We start from the raw sequence: 20111 nt of genomic DNA, 5'->3' as shown, positions 1-20111 counted from the left end.
TTAACAACAGTGCATATTCAGAGTTTGTCTTTTGATCCATTCTGAGATTTTCCTATTTTTATATGAGAACATTAGCTACTTACATTTTTCTTTCTTATTTTTTTTTTCAAGATTTTATTGATTTATTTGACAGAGAGGGAACACAAGCAGGGGGAGTGGGAGAGGGAGAAGCAGACTTCCCACGGAGCAGGGAGCCCGATGTGGGGCTCGATCCCGGGACCCTGGGACCATGACCTGAGCCGAAGGCAGACGCTTAACGACTGAGCCACCGGGGCGCCCCTATTTACATTTTTCTATTTATTTGCATTTGCCTTATTTGTTACACCTAGTCTAACTTCCATCATCTAATACTAATATTCTGGTGTTTTGATTTTTTTTTTTTTTTTTTTTTTTACTCTTCATTCTGTGGTGAAACTCTGTCTTCAGTGATTTAAAAAAATTTTTTTGGGGCGAGCGCCTGGGTGGCTCAGTCCATTAAGCGGCTGCCTCGCCTCAGGTCATGATTCCAGGGTCCTGGGATCGAGTCCCGCATCAGGCTCCCTGCTCAGAGGGGAGCCTGCTTCTCCTTCTCCCTCTGCCTGCCGTTCTCCCTTCTTGTGCTCTCTCTCTCTTTCTCTGTCAAATAAATAAATAAATAAATAATCTAAAATAAATAAATAAATAAATAAATAAAATTTTTTTGGGTGCCTGGGTGACTCCGCTCAGCAGGGAGTCTGCTTCTCGCCCTCTCCCTCTGCTCCTCCCCACCCAAGTTGTGCTCTCGCTCGCTCTCTCAAATAAATAAATAAAATCTTTACATATAAAAAAAGAGTCTGTTTTTTTGTCTTTTTTATTTGTTCATTCGTTTTGGTTCTTAAATTCCCCATATATGAATGAAATCATATGGTATTTGTCTTTCTCTGACTGACTTATTTCACTTAGCATTATACCTTCTAGGTCCATCCATGTTGTTGCAAATGACAAGGTTTCATTCTTTTTTATGGCTGAAGTAATATTCCATTGTATATATACCACGTCTTTATCCATTCATCTATGGAAGACACTTGGGTTCCACATCTTGGCTATCATAAATAATGCTGCAATAAACATAGGAGTACAGGTATCTTTTCAAATTAGTGTTTTCATTTTCTTTCGGTAAGTACTCAGTAGTGGAATTACTGGATCATATGATAATCCTCTTTTTAATTTTTTAAAAAAGATTTTATTTTTAAGTAATCTCTACACCCAACACAGGGCTTGAACCTAAAACCCCAAGATCAAAAGTCACATGCTCTACCAACTGAGCCAGCCAGGCATCCCTCTTTTTAATTTTTTGAAGAACCTTTAACTTATACCATTTTCCACCATAGCTGTACCTCAATTTGCATTTCTACCAGCAGTGCATAAAGATTCCTTTTTCTCTACATCCTTGCCAACACTTGTTTCTTGTGTTTTTTATTTTAGCCATTCTGACAGGTGTGAGGTAATTATCTCATTGCAGTTTTGATTTGCATTCCCCAGATGATGAGTGATGTTGAGCATCTTTTCATGTATCTGTTGGCCATCTGTATGTCTTTGGAAAAATGTCTATTTATGTTCTCTGACTATTTTTAAATAAGATTATTTATTTTTTTGGTGTTGAGTTGTATAAGTTCTTTTGATATTTTGGATATTGACCCATTATTGGATATATCATTTGTAAATACCTTCTCCCATTCAGTAGGTTGCCTTTTTGTTGTTGATGGTTTCCTTTGCTGTGCAAAAGCTTTTTATTTTGGTGTAGTCCCAATAGTTTAATTTTGCTTTTCTTTCCCTTGCCTTGAAGTAATTTTTTATGATTCCTTGCTATTTCTTTTCCATTTACAATGTGACAAAAGTGTCTGGTACACTTCTTTGTAAAGGCTCTTGATTTTTGCTGCATGAATTACATTTTCCCTTTTATCTGTTATAATAATTTATAAAACAGACATATGGCTTCTTACAGTGAAAAATATGTGAAATTACACTATTTTTAAAATAACTTTTGGGGCGCCTGTGCGGCTCAGTTGTTTGACGTCTGCCTTCGGCTCGGATCATGGTCCCAGGGTCCTGGGATTGAGCCCCGCATCGGGCTCCCTGCTCCGCAGGAAGCTTGCTTCTCCCTCTCCCACTCCCCCTGCTTGTGTTCCCTCTCTTGCTGTCTCTGTCAAAAAATAAATTAAAAAAATTAAAAAATAAATAAAATAAAATAAATTTTATCTTCACTGTATGTAAAACAAAGACTTAATGACTTGCTTTTTCTACCCTATTTCTTCCTTTCTGGTTTTCATTGTATTAATCTGAGGTTAAAAATCCAATTTTTACAAAATCCTCTTACTCAGTTTTTTCTTTTGCATTTTGTTTGTTACCATAGCAACAAAGATTATTTCAACTTATCAGCATCAAACAGTCTCTACTGAGTGGTGTTTTTATTCCGTTATCTCTCTATCTTTAGCTAGTTTCAAGGCTTATTGCCAGTTCTTTCCCCTCATTTAATCATTCATGAGTTTCTGATTCATGTCTCAGTGGCTTATTATACAATTCTGAGCAATTTTTGCAGAAAAGGGAGTTAATTGGGTAGTGTATTAATCAGAAACTCTTGTGGTTTCAAGTGACAGAAACCTACTTCAAACTGACTACAGTAAAAAAAGGAATATATTGGCTCATGATCCTGTGAAGTCCAGATTCAGTTGAATATGGCCTCAAAATGTGTCATCAGGAAATTGTCTCCATTTCTGGACTCTGCTTTCCCTATCTTGCCTTCATTCTCAAAGGGCATTTTTCACATCGTGGCATGTTTTGCTCCAACTCATACTCACTGCCCTAGAACCCCAGCAGAAAGGGAGCACTCTTTCCAATTGTTTCTGTAAAAGTCTGAGCCAAGTGTCATTGGCCTGGATTAGGTCACATGCCCATCCTTTGAACCAATGTCTGCGACTCTGATTGGGGAGCCCTGGGTCACATGCTTACACTTCATTTGGGGGTGGGGCCAGCCCTCCAAACCATATAAGAGTATAGAAGGGACAGTTCACCAAAGAAAAATTGGGTTGTTGCCTCCACAAGGAGGAGTTGATGCTGGGCAGGCAAAAATAACAGACACCCATGGTTTTCTAAGATTCTACAGATCTGTGAATTGTCACCACTCTAGACAGACAACACAGAAGACATCCAGGTGGTCAGCTGCCCATCTAAGCAGGGTTTTGTTGTTGTTGTTTTTTAAAGATTTTATTTATTTATTTGACAGAGAGAGAGCATGCGCAAGAGAGCACAAGCAGGGAGAGTGGCAGAGGGAGAGGGAGAAGCAGGCTCCCCACTGAGCAGGAAGCCCGATGTGGGGCTTGATCCCAGGACCCTGGGATCATGACTGCAGCTGAAGGCAGATGATTAACTGACTGAGCCACCCAGGTGCCCCTCTACGCAGGGTTTTGTACTTAGATAGTGATTTCATATGGTCTCACAGTGTTCCAGAACCTAGTTCTCAGCTTTGTGCTTCCAAATATTTGTTGCTGTCAGTGTAGCTAGATGGTTGTTCCCTCTGGGCCTGGCTCATGCTAACCTGACTCAGCAGAGACTGATGTATATCTAATTCCCATCTTAGAATAAATAGTAATTGCCAAAGGACCTGAACAGGGCTGTCCTCTGGTTAGTGGACTTAACCTGTTGAAAACCACAACAGGCCAAACTCTAATCATAAGTTTACTGAGCACCCATGGAACCAGGCAAGAGAAGTTCTCTGGAGAAAATTAGTGGTCAGATGCATCATGCTATGATAGTGTGGTGGCTTTAAAACTTCCACAAATGCTGGAAGACTGAAAAGAGAACATGTTACAGGAAGAGAGATTGGTATGTGGTGAGAATGAAAGACAAGAGAGAACTGAGAGTAGTCCAATCTGGCCAAAACATGGAAAGTAAGGAGGGCAGATTAAGCTGAGCTGGGGTGGAGGGGTGGTCGGCAAAGGCCTCACTCTGAGTGCAATGGGGAGCCACTGATTTGCTTTAAGAAGGAAAAAGACATGGTCAAATTTGTCATGGAAAGATTGATCTGGGTACAAAGAGAAGCAATTGGAGATGGGCAACACTGAAAGCAGAAGGACTAAGGTTATCGTGGTACTCTAAGGTGAGAGAGTTGATGCAGCAGGCTTTAAAGTAGCAGAATGGCAGTGGGGATGAAATGGGTACGTTTAAAACAGTGCTTTTCAAAAGTCTGTAACCATGTGTGATGCTTGGAGTTAACTAGACTTACGGTGATCATTTCACAGTATTTATACATATTGAATCATTATGTTGTACACCTGAACTAATGTAATGTTGTATGTCAGTTATACCTCAATAAAAAATAAATAGTGCTTTTCGAAGTTTAATATGCACACAAACCACCTGGGGATCTTGTTAAAATGCAGATCCTAATTCAGTAGTTCTGGGGTACGGCCTGAGATGCCACATTCCCAACAAACTCCCACATAATGCTGATGCTGCTGGTCTGGACACCACACTTTGAGTAGCAAGGATTTCAGAAATATTATTATTATCTTTATTTTTAAAGATATTGTTTATTTTTAAAGACTATCTGTTTATTTATTTGCCAGAGAGAGACACAGCGAGAGAGGGAACACAAGCAAGGGGAGTGGGAGAGGGAGAAGCAGGCTTCCCGCGGAGCAGGGAGCCCAATGCGGGGCTCGATCCCAGGACCCTGGGATCATGACCTGAGCCGAAGGCAGACACTTAACGACTGAGCCACCCAGGCACCCAAAGATTTTATTTTTAAGTAACCTCTATACCCAACGTGGGGCCTGAACTTACAACCCCGAGATCAAAAGTCGCATGTTCCACCAACTGAGCCAGCCCCAGCGTTTCAGAAATATTAAAGAAACAGAATTACAGGAGTTTGTGATTGATTGGTTGGATGGGGGGAGAGTTGGCAACGAGGGAAAATGAGTTGTTCAGGATCATACTCAAATTTCCAGTTTGAGTATCTGGGTGGTGATGCTATCCACAGATACAAGATGAGGAACAGGTTTGGGTGGGGTAGATAACAATAATAGATAACATTTATTGAGTACTTGCTATGTGCCAGGTTCTTTACATATTTCTTCTGTACAAAAAACTTATGAGGTAGGTACTATTGTGATCGTCATTTTAAGAGTGAGGAAACTGAGGTCAAGGTCATACAAGTAGTAAGTGGAGCAGCCAAGATTGAAACCCTCTGGCACTCTTCCTGCAGCTAACCATGGGCAAGTTGGATATGTGGAGCTGAAGCACCCGTGGAGATGTCACATAAAGATGTTCAGGTAGACAAGCTGGCCTGGAGTTCAGGAATGAGATTCTGAGCAATGGTTGAAGACCTGGGAGGAATTCAGGATTGGAGAGAATGAAACCATCCAAGGAAGGTTACAACCTACCACCTCAGAGTGCTGTCAGTCTTGTCCCGTTTTCCTTTTGCTTGATTATTACAAAGGAAGAATCTGAAAAAAAGTTTTTAAAATAAATATATTTTTTTCTTATTGGATACTGTGTTTGTTCTCTATCCCTGAAATTTAAGAAATTTTCCAGATTACGTCTTGAAGTTGGTTTCTGCTTATTAATTTTTCTAGATCCCAGTGAATTTACTCAAATTTCTACCTGCACTCAGATCTTTTTAGACCTAAGGAAAATTTTATTATCATTTAAATTATTGCCTGTAATTGATTTACTCTGTCTTCTTTTGAGGGATGCCTATAGCTTGAATCTTCATGACATTCTCCTACTCATTTTTTCTCAAAGAATTCCACCACTTTGAGTATTTCTTATGTTTATCTTCTATATTGCTGATGTGCTCTTCTGCATTGTTAAATCTACTTTTTACTGCATTAACTATTGAATTTTACTTTGGTTATTGTGGTTTTAATTTCATAGTACTCCCCATTTATCTTGGCCTGTTCTTTAAAAGATGCAATATTCTCTTATAAGCAAGAATAAAAATTAGGTGTATTCTAAAACTGCGTTCTGCTTAGTGGACTAAATATATTTCAAAGGAGTAATTTTTGGCGCTAGCACTTTTCTTATTTCATGTGTCACATATTTTTTTCCTACCAGGTTTTTACATGATTTGCCTATTCACCTTTGAGACTGAACTTTGCTGACATCTAGAAGTCCAGAGTTGAGGGCTTTCAAGATCACAGTGTGGGATAATTGAGATGCAGGATCTTACATCCTTATTCCCCCTTCAAAGATGGCCTGGGAAATGCTCAGAAGCAGTGGCTGTTTCATTGTCTTATTGTCTTAGCTATTCTTGGTATTCTCCTGCTTTAGGATTTATTTTTATTTTTCATCCTCTGCTGTTTTTGAGTACTTCAGGGCCCCAGTGTGTCTCATTTTCTCTAGATCTTAATGTTTTGGTTTTGGTGTTTCCACCTTTGCATTCATGTTTTGGTATGTCCTGAGATTCTGCCCATCTGTACCAATCTGGGTCTCAGTCTCTGAATCTCCAGGTCTTTCTCCACTACCCTCTGACCCCTTACTCTGCTTTATATTTCTTCACAGTACTTATCACAACTTGAGTATTTTTTTTTACCTCTCTTCCTTCCTTTCTTTCTTATCTACCTGTCTATATCCTCACTCTAGAATGTGGATGCCCAGGAACGTAGATGCTCAACAACACTGGTTCCTGAGTCTCTCGCTTTAGTCTCAACCTTTGCGTTTCACACTTTCTCGGTATGCAAATATCTTTCGCGGTCTCGGTCTTGCCTTTCGGTTCCTGTCCTTGTCTCGAGGCCTCTAAGTTTGTGTGTGGGGTACGGAGTCGCGGAGGCCTGCCGCAGGCCTGCGGCCGGTGTGTGGCGCGTCGGCGTCCCTCACGCGCGGTCCCAGGTCGTTCCCTGGCTCAGTCAGTGCCGCGCTCCGGGGTTTTCCCTGCCCCGACAGTCTCTCAGGCTCAGTGTTACCGCTCCCGTCCCGAAGCCTCGGTGTCCTGCGTCTCGAGAGCCGCCTCCCGCGCCAACTCCCCCGCGAGCGCACGTGACCAAGCAGGGCGGTGACTCTGTCGTCGCCGCCGCAGTGCTCCGCCCCGACCTCCTCGCTTCCGCCGGCCCGCGCAGCCCCGCCCCCAGACGGCGGGGAGCCAATCCGCGTGCACGCTTCTTGGCTCCGCCCCGGCGCCCTCCTCGGCGCGCGCCCCTCCCTCCGCCCGCCGGCCCGCCCGTCAGTCAGTCAGGCAGGCCGGCAGTCGGTCCGAGTAGCCGTAACCTCTTCAGCTGTCCTAAGCCGTGCCCTCCTTGCTCCTTCCCGGTCGGCGTCCGCAGCTGCATTCGCAGCGGCGCGGTCCCTCCGGGAGGTGCGGCGTGGGCCGAGCGGCGGCCGCGGAGCGTCGAGCCCTTCGCGGCGGAGGCGGCGGCGGCGGCCCGGCAGCCAACATGGCGGCGGCGGCGGCGGCGGGCGCGGGCCCGGAGATGGTCCGCGGGCAGGTGTTCGATGTGGGGCCACGCTACACCAACCTCTCGTACATCGGCGAGGGCGCCTACGGCATGGTGTGGTGAGTGTCCGCGCCCGCCCGCAGGCCCGGCCACGCCCGCCCACCCCATCGCCCGGGGACGCAGAGGACGCAGCCGCGGCCTCGTCCGCGCCCCGGCCTCCCGGGCCGCCGCGACCCCAACCCTTGGTTTCACCGTCGTCGGTGCGCCAGAGGCCTCGGGCGGGGCCCGGGGGCTGGTCGGGGTTTGGGTGTTGCTCGCGGCGTTTCGCGGGCCGGCCTTCGCTTGCCGCGGGGAGGGGCATAGGGGGCGGAGGCCAGTACCCGGGGACCCCCAGATTCAGGCGCAGCGCGGATTTTAGAGCCAGGACGCCGGGAAGGGAACGGAAGGGGTCCCGCGTCCCCTCAACCCCCCGGTTTGCTAGCATCGTGGCCTTCTTTTTGACATCCAATTGTAGAGCTGGGAATTCCTTCAGAAGCTTGTCGGTGGTGGTGTTGGCCGCGGTCTTAAAAGCGCTTCGCCTCGGCATGTGTGCAGAACGCCGAAATAATTACCTTCTTCCCCTCGCCTGTATTTTGAGAACGGCTTTCATTAAATATTTTCAGTAGTGCTAACGGTGTTCTCCTGCGCAGACTTTCTATAAAAAGCGTCAGTAGCATCACTGTTAGTTGTGAAATATTTTAATCTTGAAGTTTTTAAAATGGATTTTAATACCCTACTGTTTGCCTTTCAGGAAGGATAAGCCCGCACTGCTCTCTTGATTTATTAAAGAGTCGTTTGGAGTTGGGCCTAATTTCACTTTTTTTTTTTTTTTAAAGATTTTATTTATTTATTTGACAGAGAGATAGAGAACACAAGTAGGCAGAGGGAGAGGGAGAAGCAGGCTCCCGCAGAGCAGGGAGCCCGATGCGGGACTCGATCCCAGGACTCTGGGATCATGACCTGAGCCGAAGGCAGCCGCTTAACCGACTGAGCCACCCAGGCGCCCTAATTTCACTTTTTTTCTTTACCCCGAGTGAGCTCTCTTAACAGCGTAAATGTATTCAGACGTTTTAGCACAATTGTTGTGGACTTTTCCTGTTAATGTTTTAGTGGTCAGTATATATGCAGCTTTAATGGAGTTCTTGCAGAATTACATGCACCCTCCCTTATCTTGATCCATATCCCCCAGAAACGTTCCTGGTTCTTTTTATTAGAATTAGCTGTATTTTGTGCTGATGAAGACTTATGGAAGTGTAGACTCCCTTACACCTATTTCTTCTTGTGAGTGTGTCTTGTGCTGAGTGAAGGAGGCAAACTAATATTTATTGAACACTTGGTGGCAGGTACTGTACTAGGTATATTATCTCATTTTATTTGAACAGCCACCTCGAAGGAGGAAAGGTGGTGATATCCCTCTTTCAGAGGAGAAAGTATTTCGAGGTGAAGCAAATTCTTCAGGTCATACAACTAGAGAGACTGGAGATCGTAGACTGAGATCCTGTCTCAAGTGCTGCAGCTCTTTCCATTATACCCTGCTGTCTTTAAATAGTGTTATTAATAGCTTTAGAGTTTGGCATATTTTACTGTTGTAAGCAAGTCTATTTTAGAAATGTATTCAAATTTGAATGATTGTGATTAGAGAAATGCCATAAAGGGCATGTTTTAACGAGTATCTTAGATAGACTAGTTAAATTTTAAAAAGACTAATTGAATCTTGACTATTTTCATTCTCTTGAGCAAAATGCTTCACATATACAACTGTGAAAATTAATGTGAACTCAGAGGTTTAGGAGCCAAAAGAGGAATTAAATTAGGTCTAAAAGAAATAAGGCCCTAGAAAGTACTGCCCACAGCATCACTTCTCTGTCATACATCTGATTGCTATTGCACCAGCTGGTAAGTATGCTAGTAAACACGTGTCAGGAGAGGTTCAGAATTGTCCATAATGTCCTTCAGCTTTCTTAAAAAATTTAACATCTAAAATATGGACTGAAAAAATCTTTAGGTTTAGGATACTTTAATTGAAAGGGTTTTTTTCTTTTTTCTCCTGATGAGATTCTTACTAGTCTGAAGATAATTTAGATAGGGTAGCTATTTCTGTCATTGCTGTAGACATATTTGACCTTCCAAGTCTCTATCAGGGGAGATGCTGAGTACTTTTACAGTAATTTTCCTTTCCTAAAATCCAAAAACAAGTATAATTGGAAGTAGAATCCTCGGTCCAGGTTATAGCTTTTAATCTTCATCTTAGTAAGAATGTAATCTATGTTGCACATTATTAGCATTTAATAAATGTTGATTAAGAATGCTGGGTTTGGGGCGCCTGGGTGGCTCAGTCATTAAGCGTCTGCCTTCTGGCTCAGGTCATGATCCCAGGGTTCTGGGATCCCCTGCATTGGGCTCCCTGCTCTGCGGGAAGCCTGCTTCTCCCTCTCCTACTCCCCCTGCTTGTGTTCCTTCTCTCACTGTGTCTCTCTCTGTCAAATAAATAAAATCTTAAAAAAAAAAAAGAAGAATGCTGGGTTTATGGAGGGTTTCTTGAATGAAATGTTATTTAAATAGCGATATTTTTAAAAATGTAACGCTTCCAGACAGATTTGAAGATTTTCAGGTAATTAGGAATTTTTCCTTTTTTGTGCAGAGCCCTTTCCTAATCATTGTATGGAGGGTATTAAAAGATGAAGAGTGGAGTTTGAGTTGGGTATTTTAAGAGTGGTTATGATTTTGATGGATGATAGGCTCAAGTGACAGTTTGAGCTGTGGAATCTAATCCTGGAAAAGTAGGTAGCAAATGGTAGAGGACTCTAAAGGCAAAACTGAGTTTGATTCTATATTTGTGCAATGAAGAAGCATCAATGATTTTGAAAACAGGCAGTCATATGGTCAATTCTGAGATTTTGCGGGGGTAGATCAACACTGGTGGAAGTGATATAGAAAAAACTGTGATGTTACAATTAAGCTATTGTAACTGTCTAGAGGTGAAGTGATATAGTGGTATTGGAAGGTAATAGATGGAGATGTTGAGAGACCTTATTAAGATAGAATCCATGGGGGGTGCCTAAGTGGCTCAGTTGGTTAAGTGTCCAACTCTTGATTTCAGTTCAGGTCTTGATCTCAGTGTCGTGAGTTCATGCCCAGCATGGAGCCTACTTTAAAAAAAAAAAAGAAAAAGAGGGGCGCCTGGGTGGCTCAGTCGTTAAGCATCTGCCTTCGGCTCAGGTCATGGTCCCAGGATCCTGGGATCGAGGCCCGCATCGGCTCCCTGCTCTGCGGGAAACCTGCTTCTCCCTCTCCCACTCCCCCTGCTTGTGTTCCCTCTCTCTATGTCTCTCTCTTTCAAATAAATAAATAAAATCTTTAAAAAAAAAAAAAGAAAAAAAATTCATGGAGTGCCTGGATGGCTCAATCAGTGGAGCATGTGACTCTTTATCTCAGGGTTGTAAGTGTGAGTCCACCGTTGGGTGTAGAGATTACTTAAAAATCAAATCTTAAAAAAAAAAAATCCATATGGGCTCTTTATCAGAAGAATGGTAGAAAGACTGAATTATGGCAAGTATGGGAGGAAGCAAAGGATGATGAGATCTAGAAGGGTAAGAGTCTTAATGAGGTGGGATTTGGATTTAAGAGGGATTTCTGAGACAAGGATTTTTGAATTTGGATATGGGTATATTTGTTAATTCCAAGGCTTCTATTTTGGGAGCCTGGGAGGATGGTTTTGCTGTTATCAGGGAAGAAATACTGCAGACAAAGCAGGTTTATTAGGGAGAAATAGTGAGTTGAGACTTACTAAGTTGTGATGACTGTAGGCCATTTAGGCTATTTCCAGGAGGCATCTTGAAATTTAGAAGAGGGAAGTAGAATCTGGAGATGAAAATTTATGAAAGTGGTAGTCTTGCGTGGAAGAGCACAGATTCTTATCTGAGGTGACCGTCGAGGTGAAATTGCAAGCAGATGTGTATATTCATCTTTTTTTTTTTTTTTTTAATGTTTTATTTATTTATTCATTAGAGTCAAAGAGAGAGAGAGGCAGAGGGAGAAGCAGGCTCCCCGCGGAGCAGGGAGCCCGATGCGGGACTCGATCCCAGGACCCTGGGATCATGACCTGAGCCGAAGGCAGACGCTTAACCATCTGAGCCACCCAGGCGCCCCTATATTCATCTTTTTAGTAAACACTCCATACATTCAGTAGATTTTCAAAGGGATCCATTGTCCCAGAAAGGTTAAGAACTACTGAGGTAGAACAGGAAGACCACAGAGGTAAACCAGACAAATTTTTTTTAAAGATTTATTTATTTATCTTAGAGGGAAAGGGAGAGAGTGAGTGCAAGCGTGCGCAAAGGGGAGGGGCAGAGGGAGAGTCTTAAGCAGACTCCTTGCTGACTGCGAGTGTGACTCAGGTTTCAATCTCACGACTCTTGAGATCATGACCTGAGCTGAAACCAAGAGTTGGATGCTTAACCGACTGTGCCACCCAGATGCCCCCTTGACAAATATTTTTTTTAAGATTTCATTTGTTTATTAGAGAGCACGATTAGGGGGAGGAGCAGACTCCCCATTGAGCAGGGAGCCCAATGTGGGACCTGATCCCGGAACTCTGGGATCATGACCTGAGCTGAAGGCAGATGCTTAACCGACTGAGCCACACAGGCGCTCCCCCTTGACAAATATTTTTAAGAGGTAGGCAAAGGAATGAGAGCCTTAGGACTGGTGAGACATATTACAGTCAGGAAAAAAAAATGTATGAGAGGAGAAACTGAAGCTGTATATGCTTGATCATTTATTAACTAAGATAAGTATTTTGAGTAAGTTGAGTTTGAAACACTTTCTGAATATGATTGCGAGGTCATCGGGTTATCTCCATAGAGATACTAATTGAAATAGAGATACTTTGAGAGTGGATAAGATGGGGGCGGGGGGATGTGAGAACTGAGCCAAAGGAATGCCTGACTTTAGGTGTCAACAGAGGGCCAGTTACAGAAGAGGACAGAGGAAGTGTGGCTAGAGAGACCAGACAACCAGGAGTGCAGATCATCAAAGGAGCCAAGAAGACTGTGGTCATAAGGGATTGACCTTGGATACTATAGAGGACAGACAATGCAACTTGAAGACAAGCTATTGGACTTGTTGATTTTTAACTCTCCTAAAAAAAGATGGTTGCAAGCAAAATTTCAGTGTGATCACCTTCCGAATGGTACAATATCCTGTCTTATTAAGGCTTTTTGATTATGGCAGACTAGTAGAACTACCATTTAGTCAACACTTTGTTTTATATGTGTCAGTTAATCCTCACAACCACACTGCAAACATGGTTACTTTGTACAAAAGTGAGGAAACGTGAGACAGATTAGTTAACTTGCCCAAGGATACCCAAGGATAAGTGATAGTGCATCCCAGTCTGTCTGGTTCCTAAATGATACTCAACCAAAGGTCAAAGTTGAGAAAGTGTATGTTTTCATACACTTTTCAATAGGAAATACCTATTACCTGCTTTTCCTTGTATCACATTTTAGCCTTGTATTTTTTTATTTTTTAAATTTTTTTATTTTTAAAGATTTTTTATTTATTTATCTGAGAGAGAGAATGGGAGACACTATTTTTTAAAGATTTTGCATTTAGAGAGCAAGTGAGCACAAGTGAGAGGGGCAGAGGGAGAGGGAGAGAGAATCCCAAGCAGACTCCACACTGAGCCTGTAGCCCGACGTGGGGCTCAATCTCAGGACCCCAGGATCATGACCTGAGCTGAAACCGAGTCAGGTGCTCAACTGTGCCACCCAGGCGCCCCACTTTTTAGCCATTTATTTATTTATTTATTAAAAGATTTTATCTATTAGAGAGCGAGCGTGCGTGCACACACACAAGCAGGGGGAGGGGCAGAGGGAGAGGGAGAAGCTGACTCTTTGCTGAGCAGGGAGCCTGATGGAGGGCTCCATCCCAGGACCCTGGGATCATGACCTGAGCCAAAGGCAGATGTTAACCAACTGAGCCACCCAGGCGTCCTCTTTTTAGCCTCTTATTTTATTTTAAAGTTTTTAGTTTTTTTTAAGATTTTACTTATTTATTTGACAGAGAGAGAGACAGCGAGAGAGGGAACACAAGCAGGGGGAGTGGGAGAGGGAGAAGCAGGCTTCCTGCTGAGCAGGGAGCCCGACGTGGGGCTCGATCCCAGGACCCTGGGACCTGGGACCGTGACCCGAGCCGAAGGCAGGCGCCCAATGACTGGACCACCTAGTGCCCCTCTTTTTAGCCTTTTATTTTTATTTATTAAGATTTTTATTTATTTATTTGACAGAGAGATAGCGAGAGCAGGAACACAAGCAGGGGGAGTGGGAGAGGGAGAAGCACGCTTCCCGCGGAGCAGGGAACCTGATGCGGGGCTCGATCCCAGGACCCTGGGATCACGACCTGAGCCGAAGGCAGACAGTTAATGACTGAGCCACCCAGGCGCCCGTCTTTTTAGCCTTTTAAAAAACTTTCCACTCGGGGCGCCTGGGTGGCTCAGATGGTTAAGCCTCTGCCTTCGGCTCGGGTCATGATCCCAGGGTCCTGGGATCGAGCCCCGCATCGGGCTCCCTGCTTGGTGGGGAACCTGCTTTTCCCTCTCCCTCTCCCTCTACTGTTCCCTCTACTGTTCTCACTCTATCAAATAAATAAAGTCTTTAAAAAAAATAAATAAAAAATAAAAAACTTCCCGGGACGCCTGGGTGGCTCAGTCGGTTAAGCGTCTGCCTTCAGCTCAGGTCATGATCCCAGGGTCCTGGGATCAAGTCCCGCATCGGGCTCCCTGCTCCGCGGGGAGCCTGCTTCTCCCTCTGCCTCTGTCTCTCTCTCTGTCTCTCATGAATAAATAAATAAAATCTTAAAAAAAATAAAAAAAAATAAAAAAAAAAAATAAAAAACTTCCCACGCAAGGTCATTCACTCAGAAAATATTTATTGAGCACCTGTTATGTGCCAGGATTTACACAGTCCCTGCCTTTTAGTATCCTTTAGTCCAAGTGGTTGGATGGAGTAGTAAAGAGAATATACCAGTCCATTCAGAAAGAATGTGTGTAGTGCTGTGAGAAAAAGAAGGCCTGAGTGATGTGGGACTGTCTTTGTATGGCTTCATAGACTTTTGACCTGGGTGTTGTAGTATGACTAGGAATTCGCCTTGAGATGTTCATTCTAGGTAGAGGAGAATGTACATGCAAAGGCAGCACATCAGGTCAGGAAAACCACAAGTTTTTTGGGATGGCAGGAGTGTAGCGTGTCTGAAGGACAAAGCTGTTGACAGCTGGGATGGACAGGGCCAAATCCTAAAGGACATTGTTTACTGAGGAGTAGACTTGATTTTGTAAGTGAGAGTTATTAAAAGATGGCCTTGTCTCTGCCAGTTCCTCGTCAAATTTTGTGAATTAAGTTTCCCTCTTTGTGTCTCTTATGCTTTCCACCTGCTGTGCTTACTTTCTCTTCCTTCTGCTTATCTTGGGTTACTCAGTGGGTGTAACTTCTATCCCTTTTCCAGGGGCATTTTGAAATGTATATGGGTTTTGTTTTTTGGTTGTTACATTGATTGGGGAATATTATAGGCCTTCCATGTGTATATGGTGGAGGCAGGTATGCTAAACGACCTACAGTGCATGGTACAGTCCCTGTGCTGGAGAATCATCCTGTCAAGATGATAGTAGTACACCCCTCCAGTCCACCCCCAAGAAACATTGGGCCCTGTTCAAGTCCTGTGTTCCTCTAAGGCTCATCTTCTCCATAAACTTATCCTTACTACTGTCGGCTGTAGCACTCCCTCCCTTCCTGAAACTGTTGGGTATTCGTACCACCTGTTTGAAAGGCAAGACCAGCAATAGTATGTATCATCTGTAGAAGCTCAAGACTTAAAAGTGGATCTGGATTCAGATTCTTAGTTTTGCTTGTTAACATATAATAAAGAAGTGTCTTGTACGATTTTGGGAGCTCAAAGATCTGAGTACACCATTTTACATGAGCAATTGAAAATTCAATGTTTCTGAACAGTTTTGAGTACAAGTAACTCAATGAAATTAATTTTGATATTAATATCCCTGTTGATGGTAGAAATCTGGTGGTTAGCTATAACTGATAAGCCATTTCCATGAATTTAATTTGTAGGTTTTCACTTCTCAAGTATTTATGAAAAGTTTTTTATGAAAAGCATCCAAGTTTTCTTAGAAACCATACATAATTTATTCTCTACCTTGTTCACATTAAGGTACCTGCTAATTAAAAACTGATTCCCCGGGGCGCCTGGGTGGCTCAGTCGTTAAGCATCTGCCTTTAGCTCAGGTCATGATCCCAGGATCCTGGGATCGAGCCCCGCATCGGGCTCTCTGCTCAGCGGGAAGTCTGCTTCTCCCTCTCCCACTCCCCCCTGCTCGTGCTCCCTCTCTTGCTGTGTCTCTCTCTCTGTCAAATAAATAAATAAAATCTTAAAAAAAAAACAACAAAAAACTGATTCCCCAACAAACATCCAGATCTGTTTCACCCTGTATCCAGTTCACTCTACCTACTCATCTAACCCTGAGATGCTGTTTTTTCCCCTTTGTTTCTCTTTCACTACTTGGGGCTTCCTCACATTGGAAAGCCAGCAGGATAGATATTCTCCAAGGTCCTTTTCGGATTCTCAGTCTTAGGACAGTCTCTGTGTTCTGAATCCATGGCCAGTAGGAGCTGGGAAGTAGGGTGTAGGGGTGTGCCACGATCAATTAACTGACATTAGTTGCATGCCTACCTTGTTTTAGGTCACTGTGGTTCCAAGTTCATTTTCATTCTCATCTTTGAGGTAATTTTTTTTTTTCTCACTTTATAGATAAGGAAACCAGGTCTCATGTAATTTGTCCAAGGTTCACAGCCAATAAATATATAGCAGAACTGAGATTTATCTCGACCCCAAACCTGTGAGTGGGTTATTTATTTATTTATTTATTGGGGTTTACTCTGTTATACCAAGCTACCTGGAAACATGCTTCCTATAGCCCAGATTCTTGAATGCATTGGCACCAAAGTATGAAATGATAATTGTCATAGATGACTTGGGCCTGTAGAGAGGTAGAAGAGGGAAAAACTGGATACCTGGAAAGGATGAGAGAGGTAGGGTCAAACTTACTTTTTATCCGGAGGGTAGTGTTGATTTCTTCTCATCCATTCTGCTTACCTCCGTCCGTTTCTTTTTTTTTTTTTTTTTTTTTAAAGATCTATTTATTTATTTATTTGAGAGAGAGAGAATGAGAGAGCAAGCACATGAGAGGGGGGAGGGTCAGAGGGAGAAGCAGACTCCCTGCCGAGCAGGGAGCCCGATGCGGGACTCGATCCAGGGACTCCAGGATCATGACCTGAGCCGAAGGCAGTCGCTTAACCAACTGAGCCACCCAGGTGCCCCCTCCGTCCGTTTCTTGATTTCCATTCACTTAATAGTATTAAGTGGGTAGTTGACCTATGTGCTAGGCAATAGGATCAAAGTGGTGAACAGAAGAGGTAGTTTTACTCTGTGGTGTTTACTGCAACAGGAAAGGAATAACTTTTTTTTTTTTTTTTTAAAGATTTTATTTATTTATTTGAGAGAGAGAGAATGAGAGACAGAGAGCATGAGAGGGAGGAGGGTCAGAGGGAGAAGCAGACTCCCTGCCGAGCAGGGAGCCCGATGCGGGACTCGATCCTGGGACTCCAGGATCATGACCTGAGCCGAAGGCAGTCGCTTAACCAACTGAGCCACCCAGGCGCCCAGGAAAGGAATAACTTTTACTGAGTTTGATGAGGTGCACATTGCTACTGGAGAGTATAAAAGGTGGAGCTAGGATGGTTTTGAGTAGTCCAGGAAGATGTCCTCGAGGAAGCGGTATTTAAGTTGGGACCTGAGGAATGACTTGGAGCTAGCTAATTAAAAGGTGGTGTAAGGGGCGCCTGGGTGGCTCAGTTGTTAAGCGTCTGCCTTCGGCTCAGGTCATGATCCCAGGGTCCTGGGATCAAGTCCCACATTGGGCTCCCTGCTCGGCGGGAAGCCTGCTTCTCCCTCTCCCACTCCCCCTGCTTGTGTTCCCTCTTTCGCTGTGTCTCTCTGTGTCAAATAAATAAATAAAATCTTTAAAAAAAAAAAAAGGTGGTGTAAGGTGCTGGAGTGTCTCATGTACTATCTTGTAGAAAATAATTGTGGAAAGTGAGTTTATGATTAAGATTCAGGGATCTTTCACATGGTACTGCAGGGATGGGAAGTGCAGTTAAAGCTTCAGGATACGGTTGTAACCAAGAACTAGAAAATAGACCAACTCCCCTACCTCCCTCTATCTTGATGTTTACAAAATCTTCTTGCACTCTGCATCTCTGCACAGCTGGGGCTTTTTCTTTTCTCTTTCACCACATCCCCATGCATTTGGCAGAAGAGCGCTTATCCTAGCTTCCTCAAGGTATGTGTCTTTAGTACATTGACAACCAGAGGCTGAGAGCACTCTGAATCCAATTCCTGGGAGAGAGAATTTGATCCAGCTTGGGATAGTGTCCATCTCGGGTCCAGTCAGCTGGTGGAGTCATTTGAAGAGGCTGAACTTCTCTAAGGTAGGAGGAATGAGGTAGGGGTAGTCAAAAGATGTTTCCTATTGACTGCTGACTTGCCAGGTTCAAGTTCTTGGTGCTGCTTCCCCTGCTGTTCTCCAGGCTGGAATTTTCCCCTGCTTTTTGGAGCCTGTGGGGAAGGAAGAGAGGAGAGGAGAGGGAGAAGTAGTTGAGACAGAAGAGCTTTGCTTTGCTTTTAGAGTTCTTTTGTTTTTCTGTCTCTGGTATTATGGGGGTGGCAGCTAAACTGGGTGGTATCTTTAAACTTTATTTGGTATTTGATACATATGTAGCATGTGTAAGTTAGATAGCCTAACAGTAAACACTTAAGAACCTACCACTCCGTGAGTGACTTTTTTTTTTTTTTTCCCAAGATTTTATTGATTTGCACAGCGGCGGCGGGCGGCGGGGGGGCGCAGAGGGAGAGGGAGAAGCAGGCTCCCCACTGAGCAGGGAGCCCAATGCTGGGGGGCTCAATACCAGGACCCTGAGATCATGACTTGAGCCAAAGGCAGAGGCTTAACCCACTGAGCCACTGGGGCGCCCCTTCCTCAGTGACTTCTTGACCACATTGTCTGAGGTCAACATTCTGATCTTCGGCCACAGTCTTCACTCCAAGGTTTAATTTCTTTCTGGGAGCCTGTACAGTGGAGCGGGTAAGGGCATGGTTTTTCACCATTTATATATGTGGCTATGGCAGGTTATCCAACCTGAGCCTTGTTTTCCTCATCTGTAGAAAGGGAGTAGTGGTGTACACCTCAGTATTGTGAGGATTAAATGAGGTATGTAGGTGAAGTGCTGAGTGCTCAGTATCTGGTTAATGCTCTAATTATTCCCTTGAAGTAAATGGGCCTGGCAAGACCTGGATCCTCTCTCACCTCAGTCTCTTTGAATATCCTTTTCTTTTAAAATATATATATATAGAGAGAGAGAGAGACAGAGAGACAGAGAGGGCGCGAGCGCGCGCGCGCGACTGAGCGCGTGAATGGGGGAGGAGCCTGGGGGAAGGCAAGGGAGGGGGAAAGAATCTCAAGCAGACTCTAAGCTGAGCTCATGGAGCCTGACGCTGGGCTGGATCTCATGACCCTGAGATCAGTCATGGCCTGAGCTGAAACCAAGAATTGGATGCTCAACCGACTGAGCCAGCCAGGCGCCCCATGCACAAGCCTATTTTTTAAGTGGGTTATTCTTTTTTTTTTTTTTCTTAAGATTTTATTTATTTATTTGACAGATAGATAGAGAGCACAAGTAGGCAGAGAGGCAGGCAGAGGGAGAGGGAGAAACAGACTCCCCGCTGAGCAGGGAGCCCGACGCGGGGCTCGATCCCAGAATCCTGAGATCATGACCTGAGCCGAAGGCAGCCGCTTAACCGACTAAGCCACCCAGGCGCCCCTATTCTTTTTATTATTAAATGAAAATAAAGCATCTCTGAGCAGTTTTTATACTAAGCAGATATTTGTTTTTTTCTCACGTCCCCTAAAATAATTTTTGAGAATTTGAAGCCATATCAAAGTTGTCCTCCCTATTTAAGAATCATATTCTATTGTAAGAAATAAAACTGTGGTTGACAACTAGAAGTTGGTAGGATAGCCTAACTAAGAAAATTAATAGTTTTTTTCTCAGCCAGTCAGTATCCCGTACACAGATTCAAACTCTTTAGCTCAATTTTGTAACGTTATTTCAATTACTAGCATTAATGGATTTGTTTTTCCAAGCATAGGTACTCCCAGAATCTCTTATCCTGGGTGTTGGAGAGATGGCCAGGTATGACTCTGATGCAGATTCTGAGAATTCCCTTTAAGGCCAACTTGAGGGGTCAAACAAATGGACAGAATATGAGGGTTGCAGCTTCTACTAATTATTAGGGTCTCCGGTTTTGCAGTTTGGACCTTAATTTGGTTTAACGAGCTCTTTTAAAATGTTGATATCCCCTTCCAGGATGTAGCCCTGTTCATCCTTCTATACGACACTTGATTTTTAAAAAAAATTGACCAAACAGCAAGCAAAAGGAGGCTGTGTCTAGCTTTCATTCTACCTTTTTTATTTTTTATTTTTTAAAAAGATTTTATTTATTTATTTGACAGGGAGAGACACAGCGAGAGAGGGAACACAAGCAAGGGGAGTGGGAGAGGGA

The 20111-nt window shown here is 43.7% G+C and overlaps 1 protein-coding gene and 2 long non-coding RNA genes across 3 annotated transcripts in view; 1 reads left to right on the top strand and 2 right to left on the bottom strand.

The window, feature by feature from the left end:
- Positions 1-5012: 5012 nt before the first annotated feature.
- Positions 5013-7029, bottom strand: LOC118525669 (uncharacterized). The gene is made up of 2 exons (XR_013443436.1): positions 6721-7029; positions 5013-5459 (listed from the first exon to the last, which is right to left on the bottom strand). It is a non-coding gene; the product is annotated as an uncharacterized LOC118525669 (long non-coding RNA).
- A 120-nt stretch (positions 7030-7149) lies between these two features.
- Positions 7150-20111, top strand: part of MAPK1 (mitogen-activated protein kinase 1) — a 109665-nt gene continuing 96703 nt past the window's right edge. Inside the window, exon 1 of the mRNA XM_036076465.2 lies at positions 7150-7504. Coding sequence (XP_035932358.1) covers positions 7386-7504 — 119 coding nt within the window. The 5' untranslated portion in view covers positions 7150-7385. The remainder of the gene's footprint in view (positions 7505-20111) is intronic.
- The window catches only part of LOC144379906 (uncharacterized), a 45524-nt gene continuing 42945 nt past the window's right edge, over positions 17533-20111 (bottom strand). Inside the window, exon 3 of the long non-coding RNA XR_013443435.1 lies at positions 17533-18107. This is a non-coding gene — a long non-coding RNA (uncharacterized LOC144379906). The remainder of the gene's footprint in view (positions 18108-20111) is intronic.

Source organism: Halichoerus grypus, chromosome 13 (assembly GCF_964656455.1).
Source record: "Halichoerus grypus chromosome 13, mHalGry1.hap1.1, whole genome shotgun sequence".
NCBI lineage: Eukaryota > Metazoa > Chordata > Mammalia > Carnivora > Phocidae > Halichoerus > Halichoerus grypus.
This window is presented reverse-complemented; position numbering and strand designations above follow the sequence as displayed.